The 22,499-nt window shown below is 41.3% G+C and overlaps 1 protein-coding gene across 2 annotated transcripts in view; it reads right to left on the reverse strand.

The window, feature by feature from the left end:
* Positions 1-22,499, reverse strand: part of LOC122776787 (plexin-A1-like) — a 239,030-nt gene that overhangs the window by 32,610 nt on the left and 183,921 nt on the right. For both annotated transcript variants that reach the window (XM_044037510.1, XM_044037509.1), the window contains exons 16-20: positions 21,278-21,445; positions 14,575-14,668; positions 12,798-13,034; positions 9,220-9,363; positions 1,010-1,244 (exon numbers count right to left, since the gene is read on the reverse strand). In XM_044037510.1, coding sequence (XP_043893445.1) covers positions 1,010-1,244; positions 9,220-9,363; positions 12,798-13,034; positions 14,575-14,668; positions 21,278-21,445 — 878 coding nt within the window. The remainder of the gene's footprint in view (positions 1-1,009; positions 1,245-9,219; positions 9,364-12,797; positions 13,035-14,574; positions 14,669-21,277; positions 21,446-22,499) is intronic.

Here is a 22,499-nt window from a genome sequence, read left to right on the forward strand (position 1 = left end):
CACCATATGGTTTGATGGATGGTAACTGTGGTGATGTTATTATGCCTTTAATTATTATTTCTGTCATGTAGAGAATTCATATTAAACTTATATTATTGTAAGTAAATCAGCTTTCGTTTAGTATTACTCACATACGACACAGTCACGAAGCTACACTCTCACAGTCTATTCAGACTGGTTCTCTGTCTCTATCTTCCGTCACAAGAGCACAGCAGCAGCAGTTTATTCGTACACGGCTGCAGAACGTTCCTTCGCTGGAGACAACTGTTCTTTAACACCGTTCAGACGGCAGATTCATATCACGGCACTTCATCACTGTGCCGTAGTGCACTTATTCGACAGAGCAGACTCACACAGAGTAAACAGTGTCATTGTCAGTGGCTTATCTTGTATCTTATAACTTTTGGTTTTGAGACGTGCAGTACAAATAAAGTTTCTTCTTGTTAATGTTATTATTTCATCTTTAATGTTTTTGGGTACATTATGTATATTTACATTTAACCCTTTAACGCCGAGCATTTTTTGGCCTGTTTTTGTACATTGAGATGAAGAAAATGTTTTATTTTAAATGTTTTATACTGTCAAGTGATAATTTTAAATTGTTAATACACTATTGTACCATGCAGTAAATTGCAAATACCTGCCAGATATTGAAAAGTTATTCAGGAAAAATGGGCAAAAGCACTTATTGTTGCCCTTTCATGGTTAAAATAAGCAATAATAAAAGAATTTAAAAAAGGCTTAGGTGTCATTTAGCAGGCGCTTTTATCCAAAGTGACTTACAAAAGAGGAATAGGTTACACAGAAGAAGACTGGAAAGTCTTCTGGAAAGAGTGCAGACGTGGATCAGTGCTAGGACAGAAGATGCTCTTAGAAGAGTTGGGTCTTCAAGAGCTTCTTGAAGATAACAGATAGACAGTATCTGCACGAGCTACTAGATAAATAAAGTCTCTGTCTACTCCAGCTACTGCATTACAATTTTGACATTGGCTTTCTTTTAATTGCCTACCTTCTTTACACTCCAGGGCCACTCTGGACTCCAGGTTGTCCATCTGAAGCTGCAGCCGTTTGAGCGTGCGGTCGGCGTCCCTCGACTTCCTCTTATAGGCTATCAGCACGGCGATGATGACCAAGAGAAGAAGGCCTCCACCCCCTCCGATGCCGATGATGGCGGGAAGTGTCAGGAGGCTGTCCGAGTATATGTGCAGAGTCCCGGGGGAATACTCAAAACCTCCAGCACGGATCTGAACACACAAACACATCTAATGTTAAATTGCCAAGAAACAAACTCTTTAAAGCAACACTATGATCTTTTTCTGTGGGCTCTATAAGGGATATATTCAAGCTGAATGGACATGCTAGTAAGTAGCATCTGGTGCCTCTTTCATTCATTATACAGTGATTGGGATAGGAACCCTTGTGAAAAGGGTGTAAATTAAAACAATATATATATATATATACATAACAAATATGAACAAATATGAATAAATGTCTGTCAGATTTAAACTATTGTCAAATCACACAATGCTGAGTCAGCTCTGCATGAGGTGTTTAGAGCGTGTGTCTCCGGGTGACATTCCCACACCGCGCACAGGAGGTGATTTGCTTGATGTCAACATAGTGGTCGTAAATTGGCGGCAAACATGTTGTTGTATGACTGAAAACACAACACAGTGCACACAAAAAGTTTCAAAAATTATTTCTACTGGTCAAAAAAACTTGACCATTCAACATTTGGAAAGGATGAACGCCTTTTGCCCCTGAAATACTGCTGTATAAACACAAACGCCCCCTGAGTCAGGTCTGATAGTATTGCATGACCATTTTCAGATGCAGAATGCAAATACATTGTTTCTGTTCACACAGACTAAACAGAAGCAAACTGGAGCTTTTACCAGTCATTTGTAGAGTAAACAGAGGATCATTTCAGAGGGTTAGTACATAGAGTTGACATAATTACAGTAAATGAATGACTTTGCTCACAAGAGAGTTTCTGTTGGTGGCTGATGAGCAGAATTTGAAGGTTCAGTGCTTTGCTCAAAAGCAGCTCGACCACATTCATCAATGGAGGGGAAATCACTACTTATTTACTTTGCCCTCTTTTTTCAGCCAGCCCGAGAGTTTGAACTAGCAGCGTCAAGAAAAACCCGGCAACGGTCAATGGAAAATGGATGAGATGGTCTGAAGAGATCAAAGTCGGTGGTCCGATGAAAGAGAAGTCGGTTGACCCAATTTCAACCTCAGGCATCATTACATGTATATCTGTTCTGTGCCGCTCGCGCTAAACAGGTCGATCTTAGACAGGCTCACGCTGGGGAGGCTGGCGTCCACGTGGCTGTGAACACTACTTGTCGGAAAGCTTTTTGATTCTTGGCTTTAGGGGAGCAGCTCCAGAGTCCTTTGATAATGGAGATCTCACAACTTTATCTTGCTCGGGCCTTTTTAATGATTTACATTCCTTTGTAGCGTCCGCACAACTTTAACAAAGGGAGGGAGAATGTTGTACGGCTGAACCTCGTTAAAGCAGCACGCACACACACACACACACACACACACGCACACACACACTCAGACACAGTGTAAGTAATCAAACAATGTAATCACCAGCATTTAAATCTCTCCCCATGGGAGCCTGGCTAATTATGGGAAGTCAACACATGTAATGTCTTTTTTTTTTCTGACTAACTACATTTACATAAGTGCAATGTGTCTCCGAGACAAGAAACAAGCACACACACACACGCAGAGCGCGTACGTACGCACACAGCCCTGGAATCCATCAAATCAAGCGATCCCGGGTTGATAAATGATTCAAATGAGGTGTGATTATGTACTTTGAAGTTTTTATATAAGTGCACTTTCATGTTAACGTTAGAGGATGGACAAAAACACAAAAACAAAACAGAAGCTGTTCTGTTGTTGTATCAACGCGCTCATACCCACAAATAATCATTATTTTTTTTAACGGCACATACAATTACACAGGTTTAATTAGAGTATAAATTTGGATTAATTTATGTAATAGAAGTCAATTTAATCATTTCAAGAGAGAGTCTTGTGATAATTATGCAGTTTAAAACGATGCAGCTCTGTGTCTCAACAGTATAACAAATGGAATATTATATTATAGCCTATAATGGCATAACTGTCAACAGGCTATTTTCATATTTTTTCATAGTGTGACGTCGAGATATGGTAAACTTGTAGTTTTCAGCTCCTTGCTTCCAGTTTTGCATTCTGCTTTCATTCGGAAGATGTTGTCAGTAACTCCATGTTTTTAAGCTACATCCCGATATTACGAGATATATCGGGATATAAAACTGCACACAAAGTTTGTGTTCCTATTGCTGATAACCTCTATTACATCCTTAAAATACAGTTATTACCTTTCATTTCAGATAATACCTGGTTCATTTCTTTGGCTTTTTTTAATGTTAAACGAAGGATAGTTATGTGCGTTAGAGACAAAGTAATAATGCTAAAAATCAATACTAAATATGAGGATTATCAATGGCACGGCCTTTAAAGCCAGGAAAAAGTCATCACAGATGTCATATCACAATATGACGATATAGGTAAAGAAAAGCTCAGGTAAACCAACTGTGAGCGAGGATTTATATTTGCAATTTAATGATATGATTAAGTAGATGTCCCCCCCACAACTTGCCAGCAAGTCATACTCTATACGCAATCGATAGTTTGTAATCTGCTGCGCTTCAAGAGTTGATTTGTTTTGAGTTTGAACGAGCGAGGACATTTTCCTCCCACGCCTTCTTCACGCGAGACATTTTTGACACAGTCAGAAAAAGCAAAGGTTTACATGTTTGAGCTAATGATCGCTTAATTACACTGAGCTGCTTGATTTGTCGGAGTCGCTGGTTTTATTCCTGCTGCGTTCACCGTCACACACTGTCATCGCTTCCTGGGAGACTTGAGACTGAGAATGAGTGCCCCATTAACAGAGCCGAAAAGAACTGAGATGTTATCTGTGTTATCAGGAACATTTGCACTTTCCTTTATTGTTCAACCCCGATAAGGGACAAAAAACCAAGAATTTTCCAAGTTCCTGTTTTGACTTTGGTGTATTCATCTGCAAATGTGATTTAATATTTTCAAAATTAACCTTTCCACTGCAAAAGCTCTGTATGCATAATATCAAAAGTTGATAATAAGACATTCCAAGTTGTTCTGACAAGGTGGTATTTGTGTGAATTGGATCTATAATTGAAACCTATTTTAACTAATACACCATGTACAGTATAGTTACTATTCGACTCATTTAATATAACAGTTAGTATTTTACTTAAATGTCCAGTGTGTAAAATGTAAGGTGAAATTTGCCAGAAACCGACGATAAAATAATGATACTTTTTTTTTGTACAAGTGTACAATCACCTGATTGTATGAATTGTTGTTTTTCATGACTTCAGAATAAGGCTTTTATATTTTTTATCAGGAGCCGTGTCAGCTATGGGGGCCTCTATTTTGGACCACCGTGCTACAAACACAGTTGGAAGGCTATCCAGCTGCAACATGCAACTTCACCAATCAATGTTACATTTTACACACTGTATGTTTAAATATAAAATTAACGTTTCACTCTATAGGTGAAAGTGATGTTTTATCAGTGACATTGTATACAAGGTTCAACTGCGATCCCTCACATAACAAATAAGTACTTATTATGTAATCAAGGCTAAGTGACATATATGCGGCATTTGACCACAGGGGAAGTAATGCTGTGATGACTTGAACGTGGCATAAGTAGAAGTTGGTGACACATTTTCTGGGCAGTATTCTATTTTCACTCTGCTGACAGACTGAAGAACTGACAGAGGAACTTAAAAAGCTGAAGGCCAAAACAACAAACAAGTTTCTTCGAAAAACTCAAGGGAGGCTGCACGACTGCCAGCGCACTGCTGAGCATCTGTGGGGACACACACAAAGGCAAACGCACACACTCACTCACTCACACACACACACACTGCTTCTTACTGTACAGCAACACACAAAACACACACCAGACCAGTTGGGACACGCTTTGGGGTCCCCCAGTATGTAGGTCATTTTACATGGACTTTTTTTTTTTTTCTTTATTCACAGCTGTGCTTTACACACACAAACATATCAGCGCATGTAGTGACACAGACACACGCACACTCACACTAAAAGCAGAAGAGATTAGAACAGACAGCTCTATTTTTTCCTTGGCTAATGCCAGACGAAGGACTAACTCCACCACCCCTGCCAACACATCCCATCGTCCCGATATTCAACATGACATTTCATTCAAAAAAGAGAGAGAGAGAGAGAGAGAGAGAGAAAAGGGATAAAAAGAAAAAAATCAAGAGAGTTCCACATTGGAGCTGGCTGTATCCACTGAGAGCCATCATACTGAATTACATGGATGTGCTGTCAGTGGCTTTCTAGGTATATTGGCTGGAGTTTGCAGCGAGTAAATGTCATAAAGACGTAGTGAAATGACAGTGAAAGGACGCCGATGATAAGTTTAAAGGGGGCAGGCAGTCGTGGGGAGGAGATGGGATGAGTGGGCGTACCAGCGGGAAATTTAGACAAACACCCAAACGTATTCATGGCGAGCGCTAAGTCGGCTGAATGAGGTCTGACCTTCCCTCATGCAGATGTGCCAGGAGCTGTGTGGTGATTTCGAAAGTCTGCTCCAGTCAGAGTGAATCAGGGATGTCACTCTGTTGACAGCTCAACACGGACATGGACAAGTCAATCTCGATGGTCGCCGCGGGACGTACTCAGAAGCTCGTTCTTTGACTCTTCCCTGCACTTTCCTGATGTATTGTAATGTTGGGAAAAATGCGGCACAGCAGCGAAGGCGACATTGGCAGCCTTCGCGCTGTGGGTGGTGGCACAAAAGATAGCTGCGGCACGCGCGTGACACTTCACACAGCAAACAGGAAGTATAACTCAGTGTCGATGCAACGATGCTTTAGCAACGGATTTGCAGAGAGTTGGACGAAATTTGCACATCAGAGAGGTTTATACAGGGAATCAGTTCATGGATTAAAGCTCGGAGAACGAGCTTAGTGTCTGCATCTCAGTGGCATCCTGGAGAAACAATTCCATTCTTAATGCCACCTTTTATGTTTCCGCATAACTCTGGGACACAGCTCCGCAGGTGACAGTGAGACAGTGCCTTGTCATGGACATAAACTGTAGCAAAAGGGGGATACTCATACACTGCTCTTATCTCTTACCTTAGATGACACCCATAATTTAGCTCTCTCTGGTGACCAAATGCAGTTTCGGAGAAGTTGTCGAGTAAATAGAAAGTTTCAAGTTTGCAGGGTCAGGAATTCCTTTATTAGTCTGTTTACTTATGCGGAGTGGGTGTAGCCTTAATGACCCTTTGCTGGCATTATTGTTGAAATGTGGCACCAATGGCAGTCAGTGACGATATCCACACTTGTAAACTCAAGTGGAGTTCAAATGTGTCACCTGATAATGATTCAGTTTTCACTTTAAAAAAAGTGATAGAATTGGATTTTCGATTTGAACTGAGGGCTCAGTGAAAGCATGGAGGACCTTCTCCTAGAACTGACATTTTATAGACTGCACAATCAAAAGCATTGGCATATATAATCGTTGATTGAAACCTCGGTCATTTCCGTTATTTGGCCTGTGCAAAGACGTAAAGGGCTTGTTGTTCCTGCCTGGCATTGTGCTGCTTTCGTCCCGTTTCACCCGTTGTGTGATTCATTGGTGCTAATAATGCACACAGAACCTAGGGATGCATTAAAGGAGTTACTATAAAACATCCACGGACACATCATCCTGGCAAAAGTTGCACTAATGATGCAGTAGCATTGATCGGTTGATCTCTGGAGTCAATGTAATGTCCCAATATGCTGCTGCTTCACTGGACGCTGGATAAAAAAAAAAAATGGGTGGCATTTCATACAGGAAACTACAGGTTTTTGTACCGTGAAGCACATGAAATGACACCAACCACAATTCAGCTTGAACGGATTCACGTCTAATTACATTCAAAGGCACGAGACTGTCGTATGACGCATGCGATCAATTATTATATAGTTTACCTCCATATGATTTTAAAACGTGCTGCAACAACATCATGCCTTAATGAGGCTTCATGCCACTTACTTTCTGCCAAAAGTGTCATTATGTGTTCATGATTTCAAGCTCGAGACGGTGGCGGGTGAAATTTTGTTACACTGAATAAATTAGTGTCAGGCGTTCAATGTGTAGGAGCAGAAAATGAGTTGGGTGTCAATTCAAAGTGAACAACAGGTAGTTTGTTAGCACACAGGCTTCTGTCTGAACTGTAAATGCACAAACGGCAGATATAAAAGATCAGTTTTATTTTGCGGTGTGGTATTATGTGTTTTGGGATGACTGGTGTGTTCTGGGTTAATGCTTTGCCCGAGGCCCCCGAGTCCCTTGAAACACCTCTGATTTCGAGCTGCTTGCTGAAGTGTGAATGGAATTAATCAAAGGTGTAAAAATGATTCCGTTCTTTGCAGTGGCAGGCTTGGAAGCAGCCTCAGACCATACTAAATATGACCACGTTCAGAGAGCAACGCTGGGCTGAGTGTGGATGCATGGAGAGATGAGTAAGGCACGGCAGTGACGAGTGTGCCTTTGATTTAAGTGGAGTGTGGGTGGAGGATTGGCTTGTGGATTCACTGAGGGTTAGGTACATAACATTCTGTGTACTATTAAATGTCGACGCCTTCAAAGTAGAAGGGAAGCTAATAAAAATACATGAAAAATGGAGATGGCACTGAGGGACATGAAAACCTCTCAAAGAAAAATAATAGTAACCTGTGACAGAGAAGTGCTGACTCTTGCAGAGCTGCTGGGGTTTATGCGCTTCAGTCCACAGACAGGAAACACAGGTTCATTGTTTTATTTTATCTGCAGACATGTTGAAAGTTTCACTGTGGTCATACTGTGTAGCTGTGATTTCAAATAAGTGGAATACATCTCAGACACTGGATACTTAACGGAAAAAGATTTTTTCTTTGTATTTCTAAAGCTGCAGTATGTAACATTTGACGATTTTTGTTGTTAACGATGATGATGATCTCTGCCAGGTCTGTGTGAACAGATATTATGCAGTAGCGGTGGCACAGGGGTGAACGGAGGAAAGACGCGTTTATCCCCTCAAACCAGGTTTTTTGAGCAAGAGAATTCATTTTTGAAACTTTGGGTTTTCAGTCATAATGTAACCTTGCTTTATTAGCGGTATTATGCTACATTGCTATTGTGGCCATGGGAGTCATTATGCACTTGAAGTAAAGTGAGCACATGTCAGAAAACATCTACAACATGTGGTTACCGTATCAGCACAACTTGCAAACAAGCATTAGCTTTATGAGGGTAACATTTGGCTAATCCTTGGACTTGGTTAGCCTCATTTTTGAAAGTTGCACTTAACTAGGGTATATCAAAGGTATACAAGGACACATACAAGGACACCCTATACGCCTATATATGAATGCACAAAATTGATGGGTAAGGCTGTGGATACGGGGTGAAATGGGATCGTGCTATAAAACTAATCGCTTTCTGTGTGCAGCATGGAAATGTCCCTGGCCTCACAAGTACTAGTACTAAGCTATACTGAGTTGTGTGCGTGTGTGAACTCATCTGACAATGGTTAGAATGTAACAGACATCTGTTGTAAAAAATAACGGTTTTAAAGGCAGTGGCACATTTTTCAGAGGTCTGGTTCTGTCTCACAGACTGAACAGGCTGAAGGCCTACGAAGGAGCAACATGTTAATTGTGTGTTACATATTTAACAGCGGTGTGAAGGCTCAGTGGAGCATATCCTCAATCTGTCGGTGGAAATCGTTTGGAAAAGACACAAGGGGGTCATTCACATAACTCAGCAGCAAGGTTAGAGTGACATTATGGGCTGAGATTGTCAGGATACAATGTTTTCATATTCATTAGCAGAGTCACTGGGTTCGTGTGGATGTACCGGCTGCTATTTTGTTTTTGTCCTCTCATAAACGGCTATTTAAAACAAACCATCCAAACAAAAATTTGACTGAGTGATTTAATGACCAAGAAAGACTTGAATTTATGTAGAGATGGAAGGAGTCGCTCATCATAAAGAGATGTTCAAGTCAAGTCAAATCAAAGTCACGAGAGGTCAAAGAGTCACTGAGGGAGACTGGAGACAAAGAGGCTGAGGACAACAGAGAGGCAATCTCACCGTGACTTTGTGTTGTCCAGTGAGGTTGGGCCATTCACACAGCAGCTGGCTCTCAGACAGGGTGAGTACACAGGGAGTTTCCCCAATCAGCACCGTGTAGTTCAGACGACTGTTACCTGGCGCCGCTGGGATCAAGTTACGACCCTAAACACAGAGCAGGGAAAAAAAGCATGAGGACACAGAAGCCTTGAACTCCTTTCTACATGGTTTATCTTCATCATGGACATCATGGATGCATGTTTGTGCAGGTTCTCATTCATCCAGGTCATGGTTATCTTCAGGAGGTAGTTGTAGGCCATTGGACAATGTTTCAATTATCCAATAGGCTTCCCCAATTCTGATCATCTGGTCATTTATGCAACCGAGAAGCTAATATGAGTGGAGATACAAGATGGGAGGAATGGGAGAAAGCTGGAGTACCGAGAGAGAACCCATGCACACATGGGGAGAACATGCAAACACCACACAGACAGAACCTCGGTCAAACTGGGATTCAGACTGGCAACAGTGAGGCAACAATGTTAGCCACTACTACTGTGTGGCGCTGAAAAAAAGTAATTGTAAATCTCTTCTCTGTGTTGCTCTGACCTGCTATTACATATTATCTACCTCACTAACTTGCATCATAGCCTATGATTTAATGGGTGCCATCTTCATCGTGTAGTCTACATACATCATACTGGATGTCGTAGCCAAGTTTATTAGGTCTGTGTCGCACAGTGTAATAATGATCTTATAAGCTTGTTGAAACTACACAGTGTGTAGGAGGGTTGTTTTATTTCCTTAATAACTCTTAGCACTTTACTACAGGAGCTAGGTAAGTATCATTTTTAACAAATTCCTCAAACAGGGGTCAATCACTTTCAGCTGTGGACTTAAACACTTTTGGTGCTCTTACAGCTGGGGGACAAATCTGACGGACCAACCACAATGTTGGTTTGCTGCCATAATGCATGAATTATGGTTTTCTAGCATCATATATTACAATTCTTGTGTTTTGTGCTTTGAAGGTATCGTAAACCAAGCCAGAAACCACAGAAGAAAAACAAAAGTATACTCTTGACTGTTATGTAAAATATAAAGCACCTGAAGGTACACAGTCCACTAAACTGAACACCATGTGAGTCCCCACAGTGGTTGTGAAAATGTGTCATCTTCTATCCCACTTTCTTTCAATTTCAATATTCAAGTTCAGTATCCAACTTGAGACACACTTTGTAATGAAAGGGAGGCAATTTTGTGGGGTGAAAAGAGCGAACTGAAGGAACAGCAAGAAAACATAAAAGCAACAGGAGGAAAATGAATACAAAGAAAACAAGATGGATAGAAAATGTGGCAGGAACACATCAGGAGAGCAGGCACGAGGAGCGCAGAGGAGAGAAAAGATTATGAGAGAGGTAAAGGAAGATATAAGGAGTATAGCCGGTGAGTGAGCGAGGCTGACGGAGGGAGAGAGGGAGAGAGAGAGAAGAGATAGCTGCCGTGTGTCCTGCTGGCTTAGCTGTGGGACGCAGAGACAGACTCCGTTTTCCAATCCCATCGTCTCTGCAGGCTGCCAACCAGCCGTGCTCTGCAACCCTGTAAACACGCATCCCATTCCATCTCACAGTCGCACACGCACACACGCACGCAGAGTTCAAACCACACATGTACTCCAGTTTCAGCCACACACGGAGCGGTTGCCACACATACACACAACAGGCAAGAAGCTTCATGCCGGGATATACGCTCAGAGACACACAAACACCCACAGTAAAGCACTCCAGAAACACCAAGACCAGATAAATATTTTTTCTCCTGCTAACACACCTCACTAAAAACACACCCGACACTTCAGATGAGAAATTAATTGCGTGGCGAGCACAGTGCATGCATCTGAGACACGCTATACCCTCACATCCCATCTTGCCAAATTGCATTTTTGTCCATCTCATCAGTGCTTCCACTATGTAGGCAGTTTTACCAACAAGCCAAGCAGGAGATTTGGCAATTACTGAGAGGTTCTTTGCTAATAAATTATCATTTAAGAAATAAATTACGATGGTTACGCTGCTTTCAATTCTGTCATGGACATAGTCACTGTCACACATTTTGTGGTAACACAGAAAATAGTCTGTGATAAAGATAAAAACACTGTGCTACGACAGTATGCGCAATTTAACAGGGAAATAAGAGACTTTGTATAATGTCACATTTTTGTGTAGAGCTTAAATAAGTTGAAGAAATGATCTTACAACCAATAAATAAGTGGCACTGTTCATGCTTCCTTCAGTTATTTTTTTTTACTGAGCTTCATTTCAAATTAGTAACGGCATATACTGTATATTCCCTTTGCCACATTAATTCCTTTCCAGTCAGTCTGACTAAACATTTCAGATGAGCTCAGTGTGATGGTATAAACCACATACAAAACTAAGAAATTGCCAATTAATTTCATACACCTACATGTCCAGTCACCGTTGATGAAAATTAAAGCCAATATAATCCACGTCCCCTGGACTCTGGGTCTACGTGCTTCCACACTTGCCCTTCCAGCATCAGAAATTAATTACACAAATTGAAAGCGCTGCTTGAGAATGCAGAAGAGGGCGGCAGTCGGAGAAACTGCTGTTAGATAGTTACAGGATAGAAATAGGTCTTGGAAAGTGTGGATGTTTGCTGTTAGCTTTCAACTAGGAATTTGTAAGAACCTTTATTTTCTACCCGTCTGAGAGACCTTGTAAGGATATTTGAGCAATTAGGCAAGCCTTTATGGAAAATAGAAGCCTCTGTGTGCATCAGTGTATGTGTACTAATGTGCCAATTGCCATTTACATTGTCTACATGTTGTATTGATATGATGTTTTGATTTTATTCTGTCAATTTGTGTTATTTACAGATTAATTTTACATCATACATATGCAAACTGCAATATCATCCTAAATAAAAATAATATTTTTTTATATTTTTTTTTATTTGAAACATCATGATGGATTATCAAGATATATTTTCTAATTTGTCAACCACTTTCTTTTGTGTACACAAACAGCTTGCTACCCATGCAGGTAGCCCATAGTAAACATTTTTCTGTAGCCAAAATGCCTATTTGAAGGTTTCTCTGCTGCCAAATATTATACATTAAGTTATAGTAAGTCTTTTGAGCAGATAAGTACAGCGCTGACAAGCTAGTATGATTTAAATAAATCACAAGGCATGTTAGCTAGGACGAGGCTAGCTGTTTAGCATGCTAATTAATTACCACAGCTGGAACTAGTTTTAGTTGAGTAACAAAATAAAGCTCGCTGCTAAACTTGTAACAGTTCTGCTTTACAGGTGTATAAACAGTGTTAATGCTAACCCTGGCTACGTAACAAAGGTGAAAACACTAACTTAGAATCACATTAAGAGGAAAGTCTAGTACAGGAATGATCTCTTCTGTTGCACACAAATCCAAGATGCTGAGAGTGTTGAGGCTAATGTTCGACTTGATTACAAAATCAAGGTTAATTTAAAACCTTACCCCTAAATCCTGACACCATGTTTCACTGTATGTTGTCATGAGCACAAAACAATCCTTTCAACACTTGTGAATGTCTGACCTTAAGAATGAGAGGTGATGTGGGTTTTAGCTCCAGTATTCCAGAGGGACTCAGTGGTTCAAAGACGGGGTCGGGGTAGTAGCTGAACGTCTCATTCACCACAACCAGAGCGTTCACGTTGTCCATGTAGAACCCGATCTCATCCGGGCCAGTGCCGGTCTCCAAAAAACTGAGCTCTGAATCGGCCACCGATGGAGCAAGGCACACCATGACGGAGTTGTTATACACCGTACAGTTCTGGAAATGGGAGAGACATACACAGGTTTATGGCTTGGAATTTAAAGGAGTGGTGATAAAGAAAGTTTCATCACTCACTAGAGTTCAACTATACAGTATGATGTATGTGGGCACAATTGAAAATAAATCTATAAGAATACACTAAGAACAGTAAGAACAGTCAACACAATCTCCTTTGAAAAGTGTGAAAATCACCCTGGGGTTATACTTTTTTCTGATATTGATTTGGTGGGTATAATAACCCATCCTTTGTGAGAGTTGATGCCCTGTGAAACTGCAATGCTGTTATATCTATTGGAAATGTAAATTGGTTTTAAATTTATGACCAACTGCTAATAATCATCAATGTGCTGCGTTGTTGACATCATTGCTTTGGAGAATATGTGAATAAACAACGTCATGGCAATGTTTGCTGCAGTTTATATGACTGCATGGAGGAGAGTACTTTCAGCTTGTTTTACCCCAATTATTACAATTACATTACATGTCAACTGAATAATATGAATATTATTTCTTTTTCTTTTTGCTTAAATGTAATGCCTTTAAGCCAACAGCTATTGGAAGTTACAACATCCCATCAGAATATGATTGGCAAATAATCTTCACATTCAGTTTCACTCCAATGCTAAATAATGCCAGCGGGACAAAACTTAAGCTAATAAGATGACATCAAAATAAAATAAATAGGAAATAAGTATTAGAAATTATAAAGGAGAGAATAATATATGTAATGTAAACAGCATTGAACGGTCATATGTTCAGAGATGAAGGGTGAAGGATTGCATCTCAAACAGATCTCTGCAAATTGACCGTTTCATTGAATCACAAGTAAGGAAATGAATTAAAATGTAAAAATAATGTTGTATGTTTTGAAAAACAGCTGACATTTTTGCCATGGTCCGTAGAAAATGGGCAACAATGTTTCAAAACCTCAGCATGGTCCTTTAAGTGCAAAGTGGTGATTTGACAGAGGACTGTGAGGGACACGTTGTGAAGACTGTTAGTCTCCCGAAGCTTTAACTTCATCTGCAGGCTGAAGTGCCTTAGCATTAGTTTGAAGTTTAATTTGAGCTTCAAATCACACTGACAATCATCAAACTGCTTTTGTGCAACGATGAAACCATTAAAACTTTTCAAATGGGACACTTTTGAGTGGATTGTGTTTTTCTTTATTCTTTACTTTTCGTCATTCTATCTTTCTCTCTTTCTCCCTCACACAATGCATACACACAGTCTTGTGGGACACAAGCACTCATGTGGCGTGCTGACATTTGAAAGGCTATGCAGCCTGAAGTAGTGTTAGATGTCTGAAGGAGACGTGAGCAAAACACAGACGGACCATCCTGCCACCTCCATAAGTGCCATCGAAGCAGGTGATGTGCTTGAGATGAGCTTGTGTGCACTCTGTGTGACACCATATGCATATATCATATAAATAACTTGGAAATATATACAGTACACGCCCGCTGGCTATGCTGGTGTTATCACAACACTGGCTGCCTGTCACAATGTGAACTTGTTCATTAGTGTGTGTACTTACATGAAAGGATTCTGCCTGTCCATACTTGGCCCTGATCTTCGGTTCTCGGATGGTTGCGAGGTTGGTCCCGCTTACTGTCAGCAGAGTCCCGCCACTGTAGAAACAGAAAAACATCATGGTGGGCAGTGTATTAAAAGAAATGACCACTGTACTGGACACAAGCATTCGGACGCCTGACCATTACACTAACAGGGACTGTAATGACATATTCAAATACATACACATGTACCTTATGTAGCTATAATAGCTGCCTCACTTCCTGGAGGACTTTCATTATGACCCTTATGAGGTCAAGCACTGATGTTGGACAAGAGGTTCTGGCTCACAATCTCTGTTCCAGTTCATTCCAGAAGTTCTTCCACACCAAACTCACCATAACATGTCTTTATACTCCTTGTTTTGTGCACTGGTTAACAGTCATGTTGGAATAGAAAAGCCTTCCCCAAACTGGAAGCATAGCATTGTCCAAAATGTCTTGGTATGCTGAAGCATTAAGATTGCCCTTCATTGGAGATAAGGGGCCTAGTTAAAAAAGCCTGATTGAAGGGCCAACCATTTACTCTCACTTTCACACCTACAGTCAATTTAGAGTGTCCAATTAACCTGTTTTGGGAATTTGTGATGATAGCATAATTGAATTCAATCAGGCAGAAGGTAAGTCGTCACATCTGGCTTTCAATTACAGCTCCATGTCTACTATCTCTAACTCTCAACACCATTGGGAATATCAGGCACATTCTTTTTTGGTAAGTTAGCAAAGTGATTCCTGCAACATGCAGGTGCCGTCTTTCATAGTAGACATTAATCCGACAGAGAATGACTCGTGTGCATAAAATGAAAGGGCAGAAGCAGCAGAGTAAATGATATGGTGACACGAGGCAGAGCTTAAGCCTCTCAACATCTAGAGCTGGCTAACTAAAGACATTCATCTCCTACTCTTACCGAGTAACACAATACCAGCAAATAGTAATGATAGGGAAGGACAGGGTGCAAATGACACAGGTAGTTGTAACGTTTCAGACATTTTTGATGGCAACAAGATTTAAGATTGGTATTCTCAGTTGTTCTCTCCTTTTCCTATGAGAGTCTGCAAGTTGTCAATTTACCTGTCTTAGTCAGACTAAGTCCTCAGCTCGATTAAACATGTAAGCGTACTGATTGTTTGATCTTCTTCCTCTTGGCTTCTCCCTTTAGGGGTCACAACAGCAGATCATCTGCCTCCATCTTGTCCTCTCCCCTGTCTCCTCTTCTGTTACACCAACTGTCCTCATGTCCTCCTTCACAACATCCATGGACCTTCTCTGTGGTCTTTCTCTTTTCCAGCTCCATCTTCAACATCCTCAGCCCAATATAATCACTAACCCTCTTATGCACGTGACCAAATCATCTGAACCTTGCCTCTCTTACTTTATCTCTAAACCTGAGCCGTCCCTCAGATATGCTCATTTCTACGGCGCTATTCCAATTGTTCTTCTTTTGTTTAATGTTTGCTAAGAGCTTTCTACTGCTAATCCGGTCTGCATTTTCATCGAGGAATTACATTGTCGTGAGTGTGTTTTTTGTGTTTGCATTCTGCTACGCTACAGTTATGCAGCGTCTCCATTGTCACATTGTTTACGCCAGGGAGGGGCTAGTTGCATTGAAGCTGACTGGCATAGTGTTCAGAACAGTGGACTTTCCTGCACATAGCATAACAAAAAATACCCACAGAGGACGCATGTGAGGAGGAATGGAAAGATGAGACCCGGGTCCAGACGACAGAGCACGACAGAGAAGGTGACAAGCTTGTCGCTTTCATAAACAACAGATGGCGTCACCCTGGTCATGTTACAGTATGTTTCTGCACCTCGGATGTCAAAACTGTAAGCTGCGTGTTTATACCGATTGTACAAACACACGCAGGGAGTTCACATACACCATCTTGGTTGTTGTTTACATCCCACCCCCCGCAAACTGGCATCAGAATGCTCTGTTGTTGACATTGCTATTGTATTTCTCAGTTCCACTTCATGATCTTCAGTCGCAAACACACAAAAATGATAAATTACCAATTACCATTTATTTCCTCTTTTCTTTTATTATTGTGATTGAGCTTAAGCATTTGGAAGTGAGAGGGAGTTTGTTACAGTACTGTGTAAAAAATTTACAAATTTAGTCTGATCAGTTGAGCAAATTTCAATTTTTAATATTAATAAAAGTTCAATCTAAAATGTTTCAATGACAAAAAAATTATAATCCAGTTTTAATGTTTTAACTATTTCTAACTACAGGAATGCACATATACCAATATATATGCTGCACTTGAACACATACATGCACAAACATTATTGCACTATTATGTGCAGACTTCCATCAAATCATATATATTGATATGATCTAAGCTTGTTTTTTTTGTATACTTATATATTCATTTTGCTTATTAAACATGTGTTGTTTTCCACTGTAAAGGAATAATTAAGTGCTTGTCTGGTCTGAAAAAGTTAACTTTCCGTCAAAGCTTGTAACATATCCCTAAATTTGCCATCTTTATGTTTGGCTTCCAGCAGGAAAAGATTTAGTTTTAAGCTAAATTAAATATTAATAATAAATACCGTATACTCGTATCTCTTAAAGTTTTATGACTGTAATAAAACACAATATAATCTCTTCCAGAAAAGCACATTGTTGCAGGAGTAATGCTTCAATACCCATTACGTTACATATTGTATACTGTGTTTGCTAATATACTGTAAAGATGTTAATAAAAGAAAAACAGCGGCCGAGCGTAATGTGATGAAGGCAGCTGATTAACATGGAGCAGTGGAGCTGAGGCCACATTCAAATGCACTCATTTTTAATTAGACATTTATGTCATTGCCACAAATGCACCATGGCACAAAGCAGGCTGCACTTATAATACCACATGTCCTTCCATTTCCTTCTCCACTCTCCTCCTCAGGTGGGTGAATATTTGTGTAGAGTTGCTCTGTCCCTGTCCTCCTCTCTTTGTCTGAGTCTCTTTAGCTCAGCTACATGCTTTAGGGAAGAGACAACAAGGCAGTCGGGATGAACTCTCAGGAATAGCTGCATGGGGAAATACAACCACTGTTGTTAGTGTTTCACTCTATATGCTCTCCAAGCCTCTCTTACCATCTGTCCCCCATTTCTCTTGTACTACTATCTAATTTTCATCTCACGTTTACACGCATGTTAAAAGTCCAATTTTAGTCATGTAAACACATTAGTCCGACTAAAATTGAGCTAGTCTTAGTCAGACTAAGATACTTGGATAGTTACATGTATGCGCTTAGTTGGAGTGGAGTCAGACTTAGCCGAAGCTACAGCGAAGACTTACTTTTGGACTGCTGTACAGCATGTACGAAACATACAGAACCCAACAATCTTCTGACAGACAGCTTGAGGGAGGAGTCAGTAGTACAGGACTAAATGGGGTTGTCATAGCTCAGTGGTAGAGCAGGTTGTGTTCCTACCAAGGTCAATGTTTGATCCCCAACCCTGCTAGTCTACATGGTGATGTGTCCCTGGGCAAGACAATTAACCCCAAGTTTCTCCTGACAGCTTTGTCAGCAGTGTATGAGGTACAGAGCATTTAAATTGAATGACAAGTTTGAGGGCCACACGGCTGAGTAGTGGCGAGCACTGTTGCAAGAAGGTCACTGGTTAAGTCCCCGGCTCGACTGAGGGCCTTTCTGTGTGGAGTTTGCATGTTCTCCTTGTGTGGGTTCTCCCTGGGTACCCCGGTTTCCTCACACTGTGCAAAAACATGCAGAAGTGTCGGTGTGAATGTGAGAGTGAATGGTTGTTCGTCTGTATCCAGTGACCTGTCCAGGGTGTACCTTGCCTATGTCATGTGGGATTGGCTCCAGTCAACCCCGTGACCATCATGTGGAGAATGAATGAGTGAGAGTGACCAGTTTGGTCAGTTTGGTTTCTTTCTGCCTCTCCAATAAGACAACCGAACAACATGATGGAAAATAATGGGCTGATGTGACAGGTGTTGCCATTGGCTTTCTGGTGTATCAGGAACATCACTTCCCCAACAGCCTGTTGTCCTTACACGACTAAGCTTGTACCTTCTTTGGGAGGTTTATTCAACTCACTACTGTGACCTTTATGCTTGTAATAAAATTAATACTATGGTTAATTAATTTCACTTTCGGGATTCTGTGCCAACTACCTGCTTCTTGCCTGAACACCTATAATAAGCACAACCAATTTTTCAGTGATTATGCAGATTAGGCAGCTGCAGTATTCGAGAGATTCAGTCCCTTGCCTACAGGTACCTTGGCAGTACTTGGCAAAAGGAGTGACACGTCTCACACCCATGTTTGGGAGAATATTTTAATATTGTGGTCCAAAATTGCTTTTCTAACCTCTGGTGCAACCCAAGTACTTTCCTTGCTGTCCCTGATGAGAACTCCCTGTTGATTTATTTCTGAAGTTCTGAAGTGTTCTTTCTAAATGGAAAATCATCAGCCAAGCACCATGATAATGCACTTTCTCTCCGCGTACCCACTTCTTGTTTTGTGTCCTAACCGTCTTTCATCTGCTCTTGCCATAAACGCTAAAGCACAATGATAGGACTTTGGTGGCGTGTGTGTGTGTGTGTGATCACACAATAACCTGAGAATGAAGCAGACAACAAAGAAGAACAGCTGCTTCTGTGAAGGTTATATACAGAGGTTGTGTGCGCGTGGACCGGTCAGTGGAAGTACATTTTTGAAAATTTCTCCACTTTCAGTTTGTCTTTGTTTGCTGACAAGTTGTTTTTTTTATAGCCGACATGTGACAAAGGGGGAAATTGCTGAAAAACATCCACTAAAGTAAAGCCTCTTTTATGTTCCCACGTACACACACACACACACCCTGTCCCTGTTTTGCAGGTGTGCTGTTTTGGGGTTTTCTCAGCCAGATGGAGGAGCAATCTAGGGCCAAACATTAGGGAATCAGTGTGTGTGTGTGTGTGTGTGTGTGTGTCTGCTTCATGTGGGTTCACAACCCCTGAGTGAGTTTCCAGAAGTGGAACCCAAGTTCTGAGCTTCACTCACTCACGCACACACACACGCATGCTCGAGCACATGTGGGAGTGCAGGGCATTGATTTGGCCTCAGCTGTTTCTGGGGCCAGTCCTACTGAGAAACAAGGAACGGTGGAGGATTCATCAACACTCCAGTCTGACAGACTCTGCATCTATCTGCTGCAATCTACTGATGAATCTCCACAGGGAAGGAAGCAACACACACTAGGAAATAAGAAGCAGGAAGGAAATGGCAGGACACAAGGTTGGCCGCTTTCAAATCTTGACATTAAAATAAATAAATTAAACAACAACAATATACCCTTAGGAATGTGAAATGAATGAATTGGCAAGTGGGTTACAACATATATGCAAACTATTCTGCGGGGGCTTCCTTAGTCTCAGATTCAGAATCCAGACAGGACTTAAATCATGCGAGGAGCATCAGGTTCCAGTAATCAGTGGAGGTTGTAATAAATAGTGGGTGAAAAATCAAGCGCATACTCTATGTGCCCCAGAAAGGATTGAAATCAATAAATCAACTTAAATGCTGAACCTTTGCTTGTATGTGTCCTCCCCAGTGATGTTGCACTCGCATTCAGTGCCGAGTAGTGCAAGGTCTTAATTTATCGAGCTGAGGATATACTGTGCAGGGCACTGCATAGCACAGTGTGGTGAGCTGAGTATCAAACTGAGAGGCAGAGAACATGAGCTCCGACTATAAACTATAAACGGCTATTTAATCCAACGTGATCTCACGCCACAGTTTTGGATCAACCGAGCTGTTGCAGCCGCTGATTTCCTCTGTTTAAAATCTTTTACACGAGCCAGATAAAACATATCCAGCACTGTCAATTTACCTTGTTTGCCGTCATAGTAGTAGTCTCGTGTAGTTTTTAATTTTAATTTTGAAAATGCAAACCCCTCTCATCAGCAGCTAACTCCGCCCAATGCCCGATTATGGAAAATACCAAGAAGTAGGGTGAGACGCGTGGGGGAGTGCAGAGCAGTGAGGGGGCGTGGTCTGGAAGTGAAATCCGACACCGATTTGTTTCACGTGGTGGAGAGAGAAAAGCGAGGGGAGGAGTCTGGGACAATGAGCCTCACACTGATTAGACAAGAGTGGATTGGAATAGCCAATGGCAACATTTGAATGCAGTAGCTGGTGTTTGACGAGAGAGAGGCAACAGGTAAACTGATTTTTTATCACATAACGTATCATTTCCATACTTAACACTAAATTGCTAATATTTGCACATATTACCAGATATCCATATGCAATCCTATGTTTGTTAAGAGAGATGTGGGTGCAGTTAAGTCTTCTTTAACTCAGAAAGGGACACTTGTGTGGGCACTACCCTCAACCACAACAATGTAAAACAAGGTGTTCCATCCAAAAGAGTTCCTGATCCATCCCATCGAACAAAACAACCACTTAGAAAAAACATTCATGTGTAACCATGTCAACATTTTGAATTGGCCCTTAAAAATAAATGCACAAAACATGTATTACACATACTGGGTTCCACCTGAAAAGGGGGATTTGGGGGTCCAAACTCCTTAAAAACACTTTGACAAACAGTCACTTTGTCTAGTACTTGTTCAACATATGGGAACAGTGAAGCTAAATGGAGTGTGTATACAGTAGGAGGAGTAAATAAATGATTTGACATCACAGTGGCTTACCTGGCAATACTCCAGTCAGGTTCGATCCTCAGAACGGTGGGGTCGTCAGTGTAGTTAAACTTGACTTCAGGGTTTCTCAGCTCAGCGTCGTCAATGTCCACCAGCACCGATGACGTGCCTGGCGCCAAACCAGCCGGCGTGACACACACGATCTCACGGGCATTTCTCCTGGGTGGGCGAAGGGAAGGCAAGTGGGAAATGTTTGTCTGAAGTCTGAGACGCAGGAGCGTGAAACTATTCCGACAAAACCACAGTAAACTGAGGAGCCATCAAACATGGAGTTGAGCCTGATCACTCAAAAAAGAATTAGAATAATAGAAAGTCAATGACTCCTTCCTTATGCCAGGACGCACTTTACACGCTGAGGTCAAATCTGAAGAGTCAATATATTTAATGACTCGCTCATTAAGCTTGTAATTATCGATGTCTAGCCCGAGAAGCAAATTAATCTGATTCTCTTAAAATCATATGCCGCTAATTTGATTAAATAATTCCGCTTGTGATAAATCAGCCTGTAGATCTCGTCAAGCAGAGAGAGCGATAAAGAACTTTAAGGGAAACGGCAGCTTGTATTTCTTTTATATGAAAAGGAAATGAGACGAGCGCGGCTGCAAAAGGAACAGAAAGTACGGGGCAACTCAAGTCATGTTTAATAAAGTTCATACCTGCTATGATTTCTGCTCTAAAAACGACGAGCACCAGCAGTCACAGAGAGAGGGATAGAAAGAGGTTGTGTATCTGCAGTGCACGTGTGTAAATACTGTATGTGTGTGTGTGTGTGTGTCCCAAAGGCAAAATAACATTTTCAATTGCAGTCTTGTGCTCAGTCCCCAGAAGCTACATTATCTAATATGTATTTAGCACAGTTGAGTGGTGGCTGCTTTTCTGGGGCATGACTTCACAGGAACAGTGCACGAGTTAGTGCATGTGTCTTATGTGTGTGTGTGTGCGCGCGCTTTAATGTAACACTGTACACTCTGTTGTGTCTCTACACATGACACTCGCACAGAGGAGAGTGTGTGTGTGAGAGAGAGGGGAGAAAAAGGAGAGAAAATCCACAATATCCTTCCTCCCATGTCCCCCTGATCTGTAACCATAGCAACCCCATTCACCAAGAACACATGCCCGGCAAGCTCCACAAAGATGCCACAAACACATTGGCGCAGCGAGGGTGTGACCGATAAAGACAGAGTCGAGGTGAGGGAACAGTTGTGGCGGTGGC

This window comes from Solea senegalensis, linkage group LG11 (assembly GCF_019176455.1).
Source record: "Solea senegalensis isolate Sse05_10M linkage group LG11, IFAPA_SoseM_1, whole genome shotgun sequence".
NCBI lineage: Eukaryota > Metazoa > Chordata > Actinopteri > Pleuronectiformes > Soleidae > Solea > Solea senegalensis.